The sequence below is a fragment of the Corvus kubaryi genome, unplaced genomic scaffold (genome assembly GCF_017639235.1).
Source record: "Corvus kubaryi isolate FWS band 111438036 unplaced genomic scaffold, C.kubaryi_AGA036_p1.0 66, whole genome shotgun sequence".
Lineage (NCBI taxonomy): Eukaryota > Metazoa > Chordata > Aves > Passeriformes > Corvidae > Corvus > Corvus kubaryi.
Window position 1 is genome coordinate 33,816,824 of NW_024582054.1, and position 17,310 is coordinate 33,834,133.

The window sequence follows — 17,310 nt, forward strand, 5'->3', positions numbered from 1 at the left end:
GAGCCGAGCCGGGATGAGCCAGGCAGAGCCGAGCCGGGATGAGCCGAGCTGGGCTGAGCAGGGCCGAGCCGGGATGGGCACGGCCGAACCGGGCTGAACCGAGCCGAGCCGAGCCGGGCCGGGCCGGGCCGGGCCGAACCGGGACAATCCCAAGCCAGGCCGGGCCGATCCCGGCCGGGCCGCCCCCCGGCGATTCCCGGATGTTGGAGCGGCCCCCACTTGCTCCGTCCTTCGCTTCCATAAAAGGCCAAGGGGCCCGGCAGCCACAGGCGCGTTTTTCCTTTAATTATTATCCCCCACCTCCTCCTCCTCTTCCCTCCCTCCCCGCGCTCCCTCCGCCTCCCGCTCTGCCCTCCCGCGCTGCTCCTCCCGCGGCGGCCCCTCAGGAGTGGCGGCGGTGGCGGCGGGGCAGCGCTGCGGCCCCGATCCCGCCCCACCGCGCCCCCAGCCCTGCCCCGGGGCGCGGAGCGGGCACAGCCGGGCCCATCCCGCTGCCGCTGCTGATCCCGCTCCCGCTCCGTGCCGGGCGCGGCCGGCGGCGCAGGAGGCCGGGGCCATGGCGCTGGACGGGATCCGCATGCCGGACGGCTGCTACGCCGACGGGACGTGGGAGCTGAGCGTCCATGTCACCGACCTGGGCCGCGACGTCACCCTGCGGGTCACCGGCGAAATCCACATCGGCGGCGTCATGCTGCGCCTCGTCGAGAAGCTCGGTGAGTGCCCCGGGACTCCCCGACCAGCCCGGCATCCTCCCAGTGCTCAGCACCCAGCTCCAGGACTGTGCTTTAAATCCCTGGATCCTGCTCCAGTGCAGTGCCCAGCTTCCAGCATTCTTCTCCAGTATTATGCTCCAGCTCCCAGCACCCTGCCCAGTACCGTGCCTGAGTACCCCAGTTTAGCTCCCAGCGCTCTGCTCCAGTACTGTGCTTCAGCTCCTAGCACCCTGACCCAGTACCCTGCTTTAGTTCCCAGCACCTCTGCTCCAGTACAGAGCTCCAGCACCCTGCTCCAGGACTGTATTTTTGTCTCCCAGCACCCTGCCTCAGCTCCCAGCACCCTCTCCCAGTACTGTGCTTTAGCTCCCAGCATCCTGCCCCAGTACAGTGCCTGAGCACCCAGTGCTGTGCTCCAGCACCCAGAACCCTGCTCCAGTATTGTGATTTAGCACCCAGCACCCTGTCCCGGGACTGTGCTCCGGCACCATCTCCCAGTACCGTGCTTTGGCTCCCAGCACCCTGCCCCAGGTCCCAGCATCCTGCCCCAGTACTGTGTTTTAGCTCCAGCACCCTCTCCCAGTACTCTGCCTTAGCTCCCAGCACCAGGGAGCACCCCAGGTCCCCACACCCTGCCCTAGCCCCCCATCCCAGCCCCCAGCAGCCCCCCTCCCTCTGCACCCTTCCAGACTCCCCCTCTCACCACCTCCACCAGCCAGACTTTACCCCGCCCCGGGGTCTCAGCCCCGTCCACCGGCTGCTTCACACCCAGGATTTTACACAGAGTTAGGAAACAGCTCCATTTTCGGGATGGGGGTGGGGGTGTATGGACGCTCCACAGTTTACGGCAAAACTTCATCCTGGAGCTGCGGCCGGTTCCGTGCGAGGCAAGCGCTCCCGAGGGTCCGTGGGGCCATCAGTGGGGTGATGTGGGCGAGGGGACCCTGGGGACACGGCGGTGTGCGGTGGCTTTGGGTGCACACCTGGACAAAGAGCCCGTTTGTCCGGGACGCGTGGGAACGCCGGGCCTTGGCCGGGGCTCGGTGCCCGCCGAACGCGGGGAGCCCGGCCTCGCCGAACCTCCTCCCCCTTGTCTCTTTATCGGCTCTTTATGGCTCGGCTGTGTTTACTCAGCGGTGCAGCCCGGGCTGATGGCTGTAATTGCTCAAATAAAATATTAATTGCGAGGTCCCGCGCGTGCCTGCGGCTGTGGGAGTAGCGGAGCTGTCAGCTGCAGGTCCCGCTCCGCTGCGGAGCCCGCGTGTGGCTTCAAAAAGCCCATCTTCCCCCGTGCTTAGCTTTTGATTTATTAATTATCTGGAGTCGCAGGAAGGAAGAGATGGATATAAATACGCTGGGTTTCGAAAGGAAGCGAGCGCTCGCATCAAAGGGTCTCGTGCTGGAGGGCGCCTGAACTCCCCGAAAACTTGATTTTATTCTGGTTTTTTACTCTAACGCTGGAGGTGCAGAAAGTTTTGCTGAAGCTGAGCGCTCCGTGGCTGGGGAAAAAAGCAAACCCGCTTTCTAGAGGGGATAAAAAACCCACCCATGAGTGAAGGAGCGATGCTCCCCTGGGTGCTGGGTGTCGGGAGATGCCGGAGCAGATGCAGGGCTGAAGCGTGTGTGGAAAGCCAGGCATGTGCAGGGGGCCGGAGCCCAGCGAGGACCTAAATTAGCTCCTGACGTAATCCATCCCCCCCCAAATGTTTGCCCGGATCCTCTCCACTTGTTAAATTAGGGATTGTATGAGAGGGAAGGAATGCGGCGGCCACAGCGGCGTGGGGAGAGGGGATGGAGCTCCCCGGGGGGCTCAACCGCAGTGCCTCCCTCCCCGGGATGGTCAGATCCATGGATATCTCCGGCTGTTGCCTTCCCTTTCCCCTTGGCTTTTGTCGCCCGGCCAAGCTATACGTATTTAGTTCCTTTTAATCTTCCTGCATGTCAGCTCTTCCAGCCCTCTCATTATTTTTATGGCTCTTCTTTGAGCTCCTGCCAGTTGAGCGGGTTCGGATTTAGCAGAGCGGGGTGGGACGGGGCTCGTTCCTCATCCTCCCGTGCTCCTCAATGCCTCCCTTCATCCAGCCTCTGGGCTGCTTCATCTCCACATAAATTCATTTTGCAATTTTTCCACATTGAAACCCTTTCCCTGCATTTTTAACCTTTTCCTCCCTGACATTGCTCTGTCCCTGCTGCTGTTTATTTAATTATTTCAACAACTTTCAGTGTTAAAAAATTTATTCTTCTCCTGCCAAGCGGATTTTCTGCTGTGAGTTTTAAGGAAATTTCCTAAAAATAAAGTTTCCTTGCAGTTCTGGGTTTCCCTGTGGGATCCCCCGTGGACTGTTCCGCTTGCACGCTGCAGGGGGAGGAAGGAAGGCGGGTCAGTGCCTTGGGCTGGGGTTTGCCTGCTCCATCCTTTGGGACAAATCCTGCAGGCTTTGGAAAGTAGATTTCTGTGGCCTTCACATAGTTCCAGTGAAGTTTAGGACGTCAGTGGAAATTTGCAGCAGATCAGCCACACTCTGGTTGTAGAGTGGTGGTAGAAGCTGTTCACCATTAGTGAACGGGGGGGGAAATGCCTTCCCTCCTCCCAGCAGCATGCAGAGCTTGGAAAAGGGAAAAACCTTGATTTCCATTAGTATTTATTGATGCTTGTAGGAGAAAAAGTGCAGTAAATATCCTGTTGGGATGAAGCAGGAATCCAGCAGAGTCTCTCCTCCTTAATTGCCAGGGGCTGCAGCTATCCATAAATCCCACGGGCTCGGTCCTTGCTTGCGCAGAGCGGCTGCGGTCGGACTCTTTGGGAATAGGCAATTAAAATCCGTGGCTAATGCAGGCAGGGATTGGAGAAAGCCCAAGCAGCAGATAGGGATTCTGGTAACTCAAGTGAATTGCAATGACCTGTTGGCTCCCCTGTTATTCATCACCCGCTGGATTAAGCCGCTCTTGTTAACTGAGCCGTGCCAAGTTCTTGGCAAAGTCATCCCTGAAAAATAAGCAAAAAAAGTGCTGAGGTTTTAAGAGCAGCAGCATTTAGTTGCTCTGTGAGGGTTGGGGTCTGTGCTGGAAGCTCCTGGTGCTCGCTCAGGGTTTTTTAGGAATTTTGCCACTATTGACTTACAAACAAAAAAAAATAAAGCTTAAAATCACTGGGAGCAGAGGAAGGAAGGAAGGAAGTGAACGCAGGTTATTGTTGTTATCAACTTGAGGCTGTTTTAAACACATGGAATTTTAAAAATCCTGCTTTTTTTGAAACGTGCTTGGGAGGAGCTCTGTGGGGTTTATGGAATTCTGTGGGATATATGGGGGATGCTCTGTCTGGTCGTGGGAATAAAGGAATAGCTGACAGAAACAGGGCAGGGGGGACAAATGGTGTCTGACAGAGGCACAGCTTAAGACAGATGACCTAAATGTGCATTGAGCAGATTCAGAAAGTCCGTGCATAGAAGTTTTGTGATGGAAATGTGGATTTCTCTCTGGGATTCTTTTACACGCAGGATATGGGTGGCAGTCAACTCCAGCTCCTGGAATTTGCTGGGAGCACTGAGCATCTTTTTGGGCTTGTACCTGAGGAAAATAGATAAGCGAGTGAAAAAAACCCAGCAAGATTTGGAATTACAGATGTCCTTCTGGACCAAAAGGGGTCAAGGATGGGTAGTGTGGTGGCATCCCTATTTTATGGACCTGGGATGGGCAGGAGAGCTGACATGAATAAATGTCAGAGCAAAGCCTCTGCCCTCAGACAGGCTGATAATGGCAGGCAGTGATGACAGCTCCTGCAGCCTTTGGGTTTTTTGTGAATCTCAGCCTGGATAAGGGTTTGTGCAACTGGTTTAAACTCCATATTCCCTTTGGCAGCTCCTCCTCTATCTGCTTTGTATCACCTTGGAGAGGGTGGGATGTCACCTGAGGACTGGCACAGGAGTTGGTCCATGCAAAGTTTTGGTTGTAGCACTTTAAGCTCTTTTTTAAAGTGGTTTCAGCCTTCAAATGTGTCTGGAATTCGTGTCTGGGATTCACCCCAGGGGCTCTTTTCACCATCAAATAGACTTTGTGTGTTATCTTCCAAGGATTTCAGCACCACTCCTTGCAAGATCAATTCTAATAGGAGTGTTGTTCTGCCTGTGAAGTCTCCTCTCCTTAATGGACCCCTGAAAGGTTTATGAATAAAACACCACCAAAGTGCAGCGTCATTGATTTGCCCAGGTTTGTGTCTGAGGTTTTGCAGTGCTTACAAACACTCCAGGCCCTCTTGAGACTCGCTGGGGAAATTCTTTGCCTTGCAACTGGTGTGAACTCCTGGGAACAGCTTAAGGCTATGGGAGAGAAATCCGGCGTCCTTGTCCCAGCTCATTCCTGTTGTAAACACAAGGCAGGATGAGGCTGCAGGGTTTGTTTTGTAGGTGGCTTGTTCCTTGTGCTTTGGACTTCGCTGGAATGCTGCACCCAGCTCTGGGATCCTCATAGGAAGGACGTGGAGCTGCTGGAGCAAGTCCAGAGGAGGCCGTGGAGCTGCTCTGAGGGCTGGAGCCCCTCTGCTCTGGAGCCAGGCTGGGAGAGCTGGGGGTGTTCACCTGGAGAAGAGAAGGCTCCAGGGAGAGCTCAGAGCCCCTTGCAGGGCCTAAAGGGGCTCCAGGAGAGCTGGAGAGGGACTGGGGACAAGGGATGGAGAGACAGGACAAGGGGCAATGGCTTTTAACTGGAAAAGGGTAGATTGGATATTGGGAAGAAGTTCTTCCCTGGGAGGGTGGGGAGGCCCTGGCACAGGGTACCCAGAGAAGCTGTGGCTGTCCCTGGATCCCTGGAAGTGTCCAAGGCCAGGCTGGACGGGGCTTGGAGCAGCCTGGGACAGTGGAAGGTGTCCCTGCCCATGGGCAGGGGGTGTAACTGGATGGGCTTTAAGGTCCCTTCCCACCCAGACCATTCTGGGATTCTCTTATTGCAGCCACACTTTCCAAAATTAGGTGTCTGAGCATCAGTACTTGGTGCCAGGCATGAGCTCAGGGTGTTCCTCCAATCTGTGCCCACGATGTCACCTGGGCACCTTCACATGGGACATCCACAGGTGCTCATCTGCCCATCAGTTGTCACCTGAGATGAGAAGGATTTCTTTTTTTCCTTCAAAATCAGCAGTGGTCACTCCTCAGAGTTGCTTTTCATGACGTCCATGAGAGGACTCCAAGTGCCATTCAATCCTCCAGGAGCTGTTTATGTTCCCCCTGGGGCTGGGTGCTGAGAACTTGTCCCAAATAATGTCACAAATGGGGGTGGTGTTGGCTGCTGGAGGCAGCCCAGGCTGCTGTGGTTTGGGCAGGCACTGACCCCGCTCCAGATTTCCCTGGAAAATTTCTTCCCAAGCTTTTAAACAGCAAAACTTGCACAGCTGTTGGGCAGTGGGATGGTGAGCACAGAGGGGGATCTGGCACCTGCTGAGCACAAAAGTCCTCCTGCTCCAGATTCAGGCAGGATTTTGGGCTGTTCTGAGTTGGAATTGGTACCCTGGAAGCTGCTGGATGCTCCCTGTAGAGCTGCTCCCACTTCAGCAGCATCCTCCAGCAGCCCAGCAGAGCTGCTCCCATTCCCTGCATTTCCATATTGCCACTTGATTAACCCCTTTGCTCACAGCCTGTGCTGATCCTCACCCTCCAAACAGCACATTTTTGGTGACATTTAAGTGACAGCGTGCCAGTGCTGTTAACACACACTCCAGCTGTGCACATTGATCCATAAGGGACCAGCTCGTTCCTTTACATCCAGCTTTGGGCTGCAGGAAGCTCCTACGTGGGCTCAGAATGATCGTGGCTCAGATAAAGTCCTCTTTGTGAGCCTGAGTGGAATATTCAGCTGAGCTGCCAATGACCAGAGGAATTCAGGGTGGGGGGAGGTAAAAGCCACATAGAGGCAGCTCCGAGCTGCAGTCACGGCAATTAATATTTGTACTCAGAGTGATGAGGATTCTTTAAGAGCCAAAACAATTAAGATTGTATTTTTATTTAATTTTTTTTTTTAAGTTCTGTCACGGTGAACCATCTGATTCGGCTTGAAAGAGCCACGCTGAGCTTGCAGGTCCCAGTGGGAGGGGAAGGAGCGCGGGGTGGGAGGCAGTGTCAGCGTTCCCGCAGATCCCAGAGCCTGGGTTTGTCCCACCACAGACAGGAAATTGTTGGGTTTGCTGCTCCCACCCAGCCCAAATCAGTAGTTTCCTCTTCCAGCTCCCTCAGGTTTCGATTTGACATAAGGCGCGTGGGGAAGCCAGTGTGGGGAGCTGGAAAATCATAGAAATCATCACATTCACACACTTCCTCTTTTTTTTTTCATACCTTTTTTTTTTCTTTCCCTTTTTCTTTCCTTTTCTTCTCCATCAGGGCTTGTCTTTCACCCAGGCATCTGTCTGAGTCTGAACTGTATAAAAACTCAAATTATACTCAGAATAGAATCCCTGGAAATGTTCAATGCCAGGTTGGACTTGGAGCACCCTGGTCCACTGGAAGGTGTCTCTTGGGGTGGAATTAAATGGTTTTTAATGTCCCTTCCAACCCCAACCACTCTGTGACTCCATGATTCAGCAAACCAGGCACCTGGATTTTAACCCTTGGTCTTTGATGTGATTAAAAAAAAAAGGGTCGTGGATAACTGCCTGAAATTGTGGATGTGGGGAATGTTTACTGAGTTGGGAAAGATAAGGGGTTATTTGCACTGCAAACTTCAGTCATTTCAACATCACCAGGGACACCAGCACCGCCAGCTTCTGGTTTGGGTGTTGGGGGAGTTTTTTTAGTGGTGGTTTTTCTGACAGATGAGGGGAAGGAAGGAGATTTGCAGCCCTTGTGGAGCTCACTGACTTCAACCCAGCATCCAGCCCTGGGTGTGCTTGGGGGGAAAAGTCTCGTGGTATGAAAACATCTTGGAGAAAGCTGCATTTCTTCATTCTCACTCTGAAATGTGAATTAATTGACTGCTTAGAAAGGGGCAGAGAAACAAAACAGAGCAAAACTCAGCTGGTGGAATTCAGTTCTGAATGTTCCAGCGGCTTTCAGGGGTTTATGGTGTGTAATTTGGAAAAATGCTGATACCCCCAAATTCCTGCTGGATGGAGTTTGAGCAGAGTTGCTGTAATTTAGTTTTCTTGCCCAGGTTTGCTTTTGACACATTGCTCTCATGTGGGCTGGAGCTCCCACCAGCCAGAACTGATGGGGCAGGATATGACAAGTGCCCAGAAAATCAGGGGAAAGCTTTTTTATTTATTTATTTTTCTTTCTGGTGTACTGATCTTGCTTTTTCTTTCATTCACCCATTTTCCAGCAAGATTTCAACACCTCTGCATGCAGCTCCCACTCTGTGGCCGTTCCGATGTGAACCTCACCTGAGGGCTGTGTGCATGGCATGGCCCTGTGCCAGCACTGATCCCTCTCTTCCAGACCAGGTGGGATCTTGGGAGACCTCCACTTTTTGGTAAAATGTGGCTGAATTTGGCCAACAGGTTGAGAGCAACACTGGGAGGGGATGCACACAGAAAAACAGCCCCACCAGCAGTTGCAGAAACCTTCCCCTTTACAACCTCAGCTGACTTTTAGCTTGCAGAACATCCTGAAAGCACCCAAAAAATCCATCTTGCCAATGGATTTTAAATCTCTTCCCAGCCCATTACACCTGCTTGGCTGGTGGTTGCTTTCTTTATTTTCCCCTGCTCCCTGCAGGCACATGTGCTTTGGGAAGGGTTAATTGCTGAAACTCCAATTCAATTAGAAAGTCTGGGCTTTATGAAATTGCCTGGAAGAAACTCTGTCCCTGTCTTGCTCGACTTTCCTTCCTGGCTGATGCTCCACAGAGCTTTGCTGCAGAGCTCCTGCAGCAGGAATTGTCCCCATCCCTCATGTCCTGCCCCAGGGCTTTAGTGCCAGGACCTGGCCCTGTGGTGGGTGAGGCAGATCCAAGCTCAAGGTTGGAGGTGTTAGAGTTCTTTAAAAGTGTTTTGTGTTCATTAGTGAGCTTGGGGCAACAGGCAGAACCAAACAGAAATCATGGAATCATGGAATGGTTCAGCTTGGAAGGGACTTTAAATCCCATCCCACTCTACCCCCTGCCACGGGCAGGGACACCTCCCACTATCCCAGGTTGCTCCAAGCCCTGTCCAACCTGGCCTTGGACACTTCCAGGGACCCAGGGGCAGCCACAGCTGCTCTGGGCACCCTGTGCCAGGGCCCTGTTCTTCAGACCATGATCTCACCTGGATCTGCAAGAGAAGGATCAACACTTAAAATTATGGAGTGAGGTGAGGCTGCCTGAGGTAGCCTGAGGCTCCAAGCCTCACTTTCCAGGGATCTAAGCTTTAACCAGAGATTAACCATCATTAAGGCACTTGGGGAGTTGCCTGGTGAGAGGTTGGGAATTCAAGCTTGGGAATTCAGGTTGCCCATCATCCTCATTTCCCTGCCTGATGCATCATCCATCCCAATACACGTCCTCTGGCTCCCTTACTGGGTGTGATGTCTTTTTGGCAGGACCAGCTCCTCTGGCTTGCACATTCCTTGGGGATGAGTCAGGACTGCAGGCTGCTGTCACCATGGGACACTTGTCCTTTTTGGAGAGGGAAGGGAGCCGTGATCCAGGGCTGGAGGGTGAGGGAGGCTGGGCTGCTCCTCAGGACAGCTCCCTGGAGAAGTGCTTTTCCTTCCTTCCTTCCTCTGCTGCAGCATTTCTGCCCAATGCTTCCTATTTTGTGCTGGATGAATCATGGAAACCACACTCCTTAATCGAGTTTTCTGCCATTTCTCGTGATTCCATGGAGGCAGCCAGTGAAAGCCTCCTCTGGAGAGCTGCTTGATGAATGGGGGGGGGAACAGTTGGCAAAATGAGGTTGCAGAGATCCTGTTTCAAAAAAATCCAATTAAAAAAATAATAATCCACCCTTGCTTTCCTTTCTTCCCTGCCACAGAAAAATGAGTAATCCATATTTCTCTGGGTTGCTGGTGCAGGGATTTAAAGGAATTCTGTACACCACTGGCAAAGACCTGCCTGAGCCCATCAGTGCTGGGGGTTTTGGGGAGCTGAGGTGACCTCAGCTCTCAGCTCCTCTGGAGAGTTTCCCAATATTCCAGCTGGGTTCAGCATCATGGGAAAACTCTTCCTGCTCAGGGATTTAGACAGGGTTGGGTATGGCTGTGCAAGCATTTAAATGGAACATAAAGCTACCAAATAGCTGAAAAGCTTAAAATTACAGGGAAAATGTTGCAGGAAGCCGTGATGCCCCATCCCTGGAAGTGTTCAAGGCCAGGCTGGATGGGGCTTGGAGCAACCTGGGATAGTGGGAGGTGTCCCTGCCCATGGCAGGGGGTGGGACAAGATGCAATCCAAGTTAATAAACTTTCAAGTAAGCTAATTGAGCAATCCTATTAACACTGGAAAGAGCTTCCTTCCTCGAGTTTACTTTAGAAAAACAGTGGCTTTCAGGCTTGTTGGGATTTGCTCTTCTCCCTGTAGCCCATGGGCTGAGCATCTTGAGCCCTTCCAGGAGCAGCGTTTTGGGATATTTGAGGGTGATGTATCAGCTCTTCAGGACTCCAGTTACCACCCCTGCCTCATCAAGACATGGACTTTCCATTGCAAAGCTGACTTAGAATCCCAGTAAAAGGCAATAAAAGAACCCCAGTTCTTTTTCCAGCAGCGCCTTAGCGCGTTCCCTCATTAGCAGCAGACGCTCCGTAATTTCCCTGACAAGGACAGACACATGGAACGTCCACATGCAGCATTGCATCCCAATGTGCTCAGTCTCCTCCACTGGGATTTTGTTCCCCTCCCTCCTCCTTTTTTCCTTGCTCTTGAATCACTCTGTGCCACTACACAAGGGCTTTGACGTCAGGACTTTGCCATGAACGTGTGCCCTGGCACGCTGGGGTAAGAGGGAGGTCTCCCAATCTGGGTCGTGCTCATGGAATCACAGAGTTGGGAACAAGGCTCCTTTTGTCTGTGTTTGTTTGGTGGCTGGTTTTTATTTTTATGAAGTCAAACTATTTTTCATGTGAGAAATATTCTTCTCAGACTGAAATTCCAGCACAGGTCCACCCTGTTTTGGGCACCTCCATGGATGGGTGTGGATCATCTCCTGAATATTTGTGTTCCTGAAAACAAAGTAGGATGAAAATTTTCCAGGGGCAGATAGTGATAGGACAAGGGAGAATGGTTTTAAACTAAAAGAGAGGAGGTTTTTTTTAGTCCCAGCTCATTCCTGATGTAAACTCAAGGCAGGATGAGGCTGCAGGTGACTTGTTCCTTGTGCTTTGGACTTCGCTGGAATGCTGCACCCAGCTCTGGGATCCTCATAGGAAGGACGTTGAGCTGCTGGAACAAGTCCAGAGGAGGCCGTGGAGCTGCTCTGAGGGCTGGAGGCCCTCTGCTCTGGAGCCAGGCTGGGAGAGCTGGGGGTGTTCACCTGGAGAAGAGGAGGCTCCAGGGAGAGCTCAGAGCCTCTTGCAGGGCCTGAAGGGGCTCCAGGAGAGCTGGAGAGGGACTGGGGACAAGGCATGGAGGGACAGGACACAGGGAATGGCTTCACTCAGATCAAGGTTAAATGGGATATTGGGAAGGAATTCTTCCCTGTGAGGGTGGGCAGGCCCTGGCACAGGGTGCCCAGAGAAGCTGTGGCTGCCCCTGGATCCCTGGCAGTGCCCAAGGCCAGGCTGGACGGGGCTTGGAGCACCCTGGGCTAGTGGAAGGTGTCCCTGCCCATGGCAGGGGTTGGAATGGGATGGGCTTTAAGGTCCCTTCCAACCCAAACCATCCCATGAGTCCATGAAAACAATGGTGAGAGTTGCCCATGGTGGCAGATCCAGGAGAATTTCTGGTACCATTCCATGTTTATCCGTGGATAAAAGCCCTTCCACAGGTGGTGGCTGCAGGGTGGCTGCTGTACAGGTTATTTTCCATTACATGTGTCAAATACATGTGGGAGATGTGCTTAAAACCCCTCTCAGGGGGGAGCCTCAGTTTGTCCTGGCTGCAGCTTTATTTACATCAGTGATGATAATTTCATGGGCTGTTTCTCTCCCTGTTTCAAAGAATGATGTTTCAAGTGTTGTGACCAGAGGCTGGAGGGATTTTTGTTCCATTTTGAACTTTGCTCTGCAATTAAATCCCCGTTGGGGGATGGAGGGGACTCTACTCCAGTGCACTCCAGAAGACTCATATTTTCCCTAAATTATAGATTTTGCCCCAAGACAGCGACTGTGTCACCCAGCAAAACACATCAGCATTTCTGCTGGACTCATGATAAATGAAAATAGCTCTGGTTTTAAATTTTTCTTCTTTTTTTGCTCCACAATTATCCTGGAAGGAGTGGCTTTGGCATGCTTGGAGGAATCTGGGTTTCCAGATTCCTTCAAGAGGTCAGTGGGAGCAGTGAGGAGGTTGGAGGGAGCCTCCCCTGGAGAGAGCAGTGGGTTCAGCTGCACAGATGAGTGTTACACTTGTTACATATATGTTTATATAAAATAAATATATAACCACTACAAATAAATATAAATAAAAAGAAGTATATCTATTTTAAGAAAACTCTTTGGCATCTTTGGGACTTTCAGCAACTCTCTTGATTATTGGGGTGTCCTGTGCAGGTCCAGACGTTGGATTTGATGATCTTTGTTTGTCCCTGCCAACTCAGGATATTTCTTTTCTCTTTTTCTCCTCTTCTTCTCTTCTTCTCTTCTTCTCTTTTTCTCTTTTCCTCTTTTTCTTTTTTCTCTTTTTCTCTTCTTTCTCTTCTTCTTCTCTTCTTCTCTTTTTCTCTTTTTCTTTCTTTTTCTCGTTCTTTCATTCTCTCATTCTTTCATTCTTTTTTCCTTTCCCTTCCCTTCCCTTCCCTTCCCTTCCCTTCCCTTCCCCATCCTCTTTTCCCCCTTCCCTCTTCTTTGCCCTTCCCCTTTCCCAGCACTGCTCTCCTGCTCCATGCACCAAATTAGCTGGTTTTTTTTAGTCTTTCTGAATATTTTAGGAATATTTGCCCAATTCCCTGATTCTGCAAGTGCTGTGAAGCTGCACCTTCCCCCCTCATGGACACATGGAAAACCAACTAGAGCAACCACACGAGGTTCTGTACAATGATTTTTGGTGGTTGGTTGTTGGGTTTTTTTCTCTTTTTTTTTCACTTTTAGTCTTAAATTTCTCTCCTCCCCAACTTTTTTAACACTTTTGCCTTGTTTTCCATGCTGGGGAGCTGTGCACTGCATCCTGAGGGAGCAGGAGAGGGTATCCCCCATCCCTGAGCTCCCCCAGGGCATTCCCAGCTGTTTATTGCTGGAAGTCTCTTCTCCTTGGAAGGAGTTTTCCTCCCCCTCCAGCTTCCCAGGAGGGGTGTGGATGCAGCCGACACCCAGCCCAGGGTTTGGAGAGCCCTTGGAGCTGTGAGGGCTGGATTAAGGTGTTATCAGCAGGAGTTTGTGTTTAAAGGTACTTTAATCAGCTGCCTGCACTCCGTGCTTTGTCCACATCTGTATTTTTTCAATTCAGTGTGAAGTGCATATTAATTTTAAAATTCAGAAATCACCAAAAAAAAAAGGAAAGTGACCACTTTTATTTTAATTTTCTTACAAAAACCCTCGAGGAGTTTCAGCCCGTCTGCACCAAACTCAGTGAAAAGGTGGAAATTTTGGGGTTGGTTTCGTGTTTTCCAGGTAGATTATCAGGTACAAAAACGACTTTTTGCAAGAGGAAATGCTTGGCTTGTGAGTTGGTTTTGGTCCCTGCACTGTATCTTGGATATATATATGGCATTTTTATATATATATTTGTGTGGATATATGTGGATCTATTTTTATATGCATATATTTTGTGTGTTTATCTGTAATGGTATGTGCATATAATTTGGTTTTGTCTCTGCTTTATAGGTGCATATTTTTATATATATATGTGTGTGGGGTAAGTGTGTGTGTGTATGTTTATATGCATAATATATATGATGTATTTTATATATTATATATATAAAATATATGTTTAAATATATATTTGGGTATATTTTTATATATATATATAAATTTGAGATAATGGAAAGGCATTTTGCCACCTCAGCTTCCCAAGTGTGCCTAAACCAGAGCTGGATAATCCTGATTAAACCCACCCCTGGGAAAGAGCCAGGGAAAGCTGTGGAGCTAATTCTGCTCCTATGGAAAACCCCCCAGAGGGATGGATGGCTTTTGGCTCTGGCATGTTTGCCCCAGAGGAGGATGGTCCTTCGGATTGTTCCTGTGGGAATGCTGAAGATTCAAATCCCTTGCTCTAAAAGCCATCATTTATAATTAAGGAATGAGCTGCAGCCTCTGCTCCAGCTGCTTCCATTGCCTCTCTGAAGGTGGAGAGAATTCCAGGGAAAACAGTGTCACCTACAAATCCTCTGTGTCCAAAAATCCACCAAAAATCTGTGATCCATCCCAGGCAGGCTTGCAGAATTCCCTCTGTACCTACTCAAGCTTATGCAGGAGCTTTTTCATTATTTATTATGAACCCCCAGGTTCATAATTAAGGTGATGGAGGCATTTGCAGGGTCTTAGCTGCCCTATGGATTTAGTCCTGGATGTGGGTGTGAAAGGCAATCTGGTGCCGCCCCAGGAAAGCCTCTCCCAGAGGTGGAAACCACCCCTGCCTTCCAAATACCCATCCAGTGGGATTTAACCATGCACTGGGAAGGGTGGAAAAAAAGGGATTTATTCAGTTGTATCAGGGCTCTGTTGTCCTGAGCAGTGCACGGAAGGAGAGCCCATCTGCAATAGGGGATATCCCAAAATAACAAGGAAAATACGGTGTTTATACAGCACTGGAGACTCGTATCCTACTGCTTGTAAGTCCTAAGCTGGCCCGGAGAAGCTGCCAAGTGACGGCAGTGCTTCTGCAGGAAGGAGCTTCAATAGCTGCTGCAGCAGGAAAGGGACTTTAAAAACCCATGGATTGGCAGAGAGAGAGCATTTAGGAGCAGCCAAGTCCTGGGATAAATGGGATAAATGGGCTATCAGGTAGGGCTGCCTCGATTTTCTTTGCCCTTCACCCAGATTCAGCCTTGCTGCTTGAATGCTGATTGTGTTCGTGGGTCTCTGTGCGACAGCGAGCACAGAAAGCACAGAATTAAAACACACCCCATGTGCATCTTGATTCAGACTTACTGCTGCTGCCTGGATTCTAGATGGGAATTTAGTGGTGGCTGTGGGAATTAAAATCTGCAATTGTAATTCGTGCTGGACAAGCTGGCGGGATGTGACTGCGGCCAGGCGCCGGCGTGGATTGAAAGCTGAGGATGTTTCAGGTTTAAAACACTTTATAGAGCAGCCCTTCACTCCTTCTCTCACTGTTCTGCCCTCACAGAGGTCCCTGCAGCCATTTGTGTGATTTAAGATGCCTCTTGCATTCCCAGGACTGTCTGGATGGCTTTCCAAGGGGAACAGCTCCGTGGGTTTTGCTGTACAAAATGTCCTAAACGTCCCTCGTGCACGTCGCTGCCTCTTGGCACAGTTCTGGGAGGCAAATGCAACACCAGGTTCTTCCTGGAAAAAAAAAATCCCAGCCCTCCCAGGCTCCAGAGCTTTGGGTTCAGGCTGCAGGGGAAGGTGGGGGAGCAGGGAGCAGGGTTTATTTTTGAGGCCGGGAAGGAAGCACCGTGCTTCCCTTTCCCGAGGGTGTTGCTGCTGGGGTTGGGCTCCTGGAGTTCCCTGAGCCCAGCCCATGCTCCAGCTGATGCTGACAGCTCCAGCCTCCTCATCCCTGCTGCCTTCACCTGGGGGATTCCTTGCCTGGAAGGGTGGCAGTGATTCCTTGTGACCCTTACACGTGTGCAGCTCATTCAGTAAAATCCTGAAAGGGTTTGGGTGGGAAGGGACAACAAAGCCCATCCAGTACCATCCCCTGCCATGGGCAGGGACACCTTCCACTAGCCCAGGCTGCTCCAAGCCCCGTCCAACCTGGCCTGGGACATTTCCAGGGATCCAAAGGCAGCCACAGCTTCTCTGGACACCCTGTGCCAGGGCCTCCCCACCCTCACAGGGAAGAATTCCTGCCCAATCTCCCATCCATCCCTGCCCTCTGGCACTGGGAAGCCATTCCCTGTGTCCTGGCACTCCATCCTTTATCAATAGTTTCTCTCCATCTTTCTTGTAGCTTCCTCAGGTACTGGAAGGTCACAGTTAGGTCAACTCAAAGCTGCTTTTCTCCAGGCTGAACAATCCCAATTCTCCCAGCTTTTCCTCATAGCAGAGGTGCTCCATCCCTCTGCTCAGTTTGGTGACCTTCCTCCGGACTCGCTCTAGCAGTTCCATATCCATCACACTCAGCAGCTCAGAGGAGCTGCCGCATCTACAAACACCACTGAGATTTGCAACCTGTAGTAAACTTTTAAATTCCAGGTCTGGGATCTCTAAGATGAATTTGCAGTACTTGGAGACTTACCTGAGCTCTGAAAAATGAGTGGCCAGCTGATAAATTGATAATAGCTGATAAATACGAGTAAGTTGATGAATATGATAGGTTGATAAATAGGAAGTGACTGATGGTAGTAGATGAGAGGAGCCTGAGCTGGAATATTAAGCCTTGTTATGAAGCTGTAACCCCAACAAATCAGTAACTCATGAATTGGGACTCTGGTGAAGGTTTATAAACCTTTGATCAGATTTAAGCAGGCTGCTGGCATTCCCTGGCCTGCAGGGATTGCTCCAGGCAATCCTGGATCCTTGCAGAGCCCCCACGGCTCTTGTCATTGTGTAAAACTCAACCCCACAAAGCAGCTGCTAAACATTTGCCAGCCTCTTTTATATATAACTACCCCATGGGACAGGCACAGACCTTCCCCTTCCTGCTAGAACCAACATCTCGCTGTTAATTGAAAGTGTTAATTACTCTCAGGCCCGAGGAGTTGTTTTTGTGCTGTGGCCTGAATGGTTAATCTGCAGTGTAAACCCAAATCCCCTTCTGTTAGGCATAAATGTTACGGGTTCCAAATGCCTTTGGTTTTTTCCTCCCCCTGATTTTTGGTGCCAATTCGTTCAGCTTTCAGTAGGGCAGAAGTTGGACTTCATTACCAGAGTCCATTGTAATGATTTCTTGGATTTTTTTCCGGGTAGACAAGGCTTGTGCAAGTTTGCATGCTTTTCTATATTTGGTTTTGTTTAATTTGATTGTACAAAGCTGTTGAAAAGTCCAGCTGAACGTTTCCACTTTCTGCAGTCCTGATTGTGCCATTAAACCAGGAGTTCAGAGGAAAAATCCAGCTCTTGCTGGGTTCTCTCAGTAACCCCGAGCTCGAGATCCTGTTTTGAGATAGGGACAGACAAAAGTTCATTTGTCACATTGTTCTCATCTCGGTTTAATTCAGATGTGGCTCTTGGGGATAATCTTTACTTATCAAACAATCATGGAATATCCTGAGCTGGGAGGGAACCACGAGGATCATCCAGTCCAACTCCTGTACAGGACATCAAGAATCCCACGATGATGTTGGTGCTGGAGTGTGTTCCTTGGTACCTCCAGTCCCTTTGGCATTGTGTCTGCTGGGACTTCGCCTAATCCTGGAAATACTCCAGTTCTCTGGAATTGCTCCTGGCTTTCTGGCTGGTGCTCTGCGGTTCTGAAG

At 50.6% G+C, this 17,310-nt stretch overlaps 1 protein-coding gene across 4 annotated transcripts in view; it reads left to right on the top strand.

Moving 5' to 3' along the window:
* Positions 1-17,310, top strand: part of FERMT2 (FERM domain containing kindlin 2) — a 49,855-nt gene that overhangs the window by 605 nt on the left and 31,940 nt on the right. For all 4 annotated transcript variants that reach the window (XM_042047268.1, XM_042047269.1, XM_042047270.1 and 1 more), the window contains exon 2: positions 545-713. In XM_042047268.1, coding sequence (XP_041903202.1) covers positions 545-713 — 169 coding nt within the window. The remainder of the gene's footprint in view (positions 1-544; positions 714-17,310) is intronic.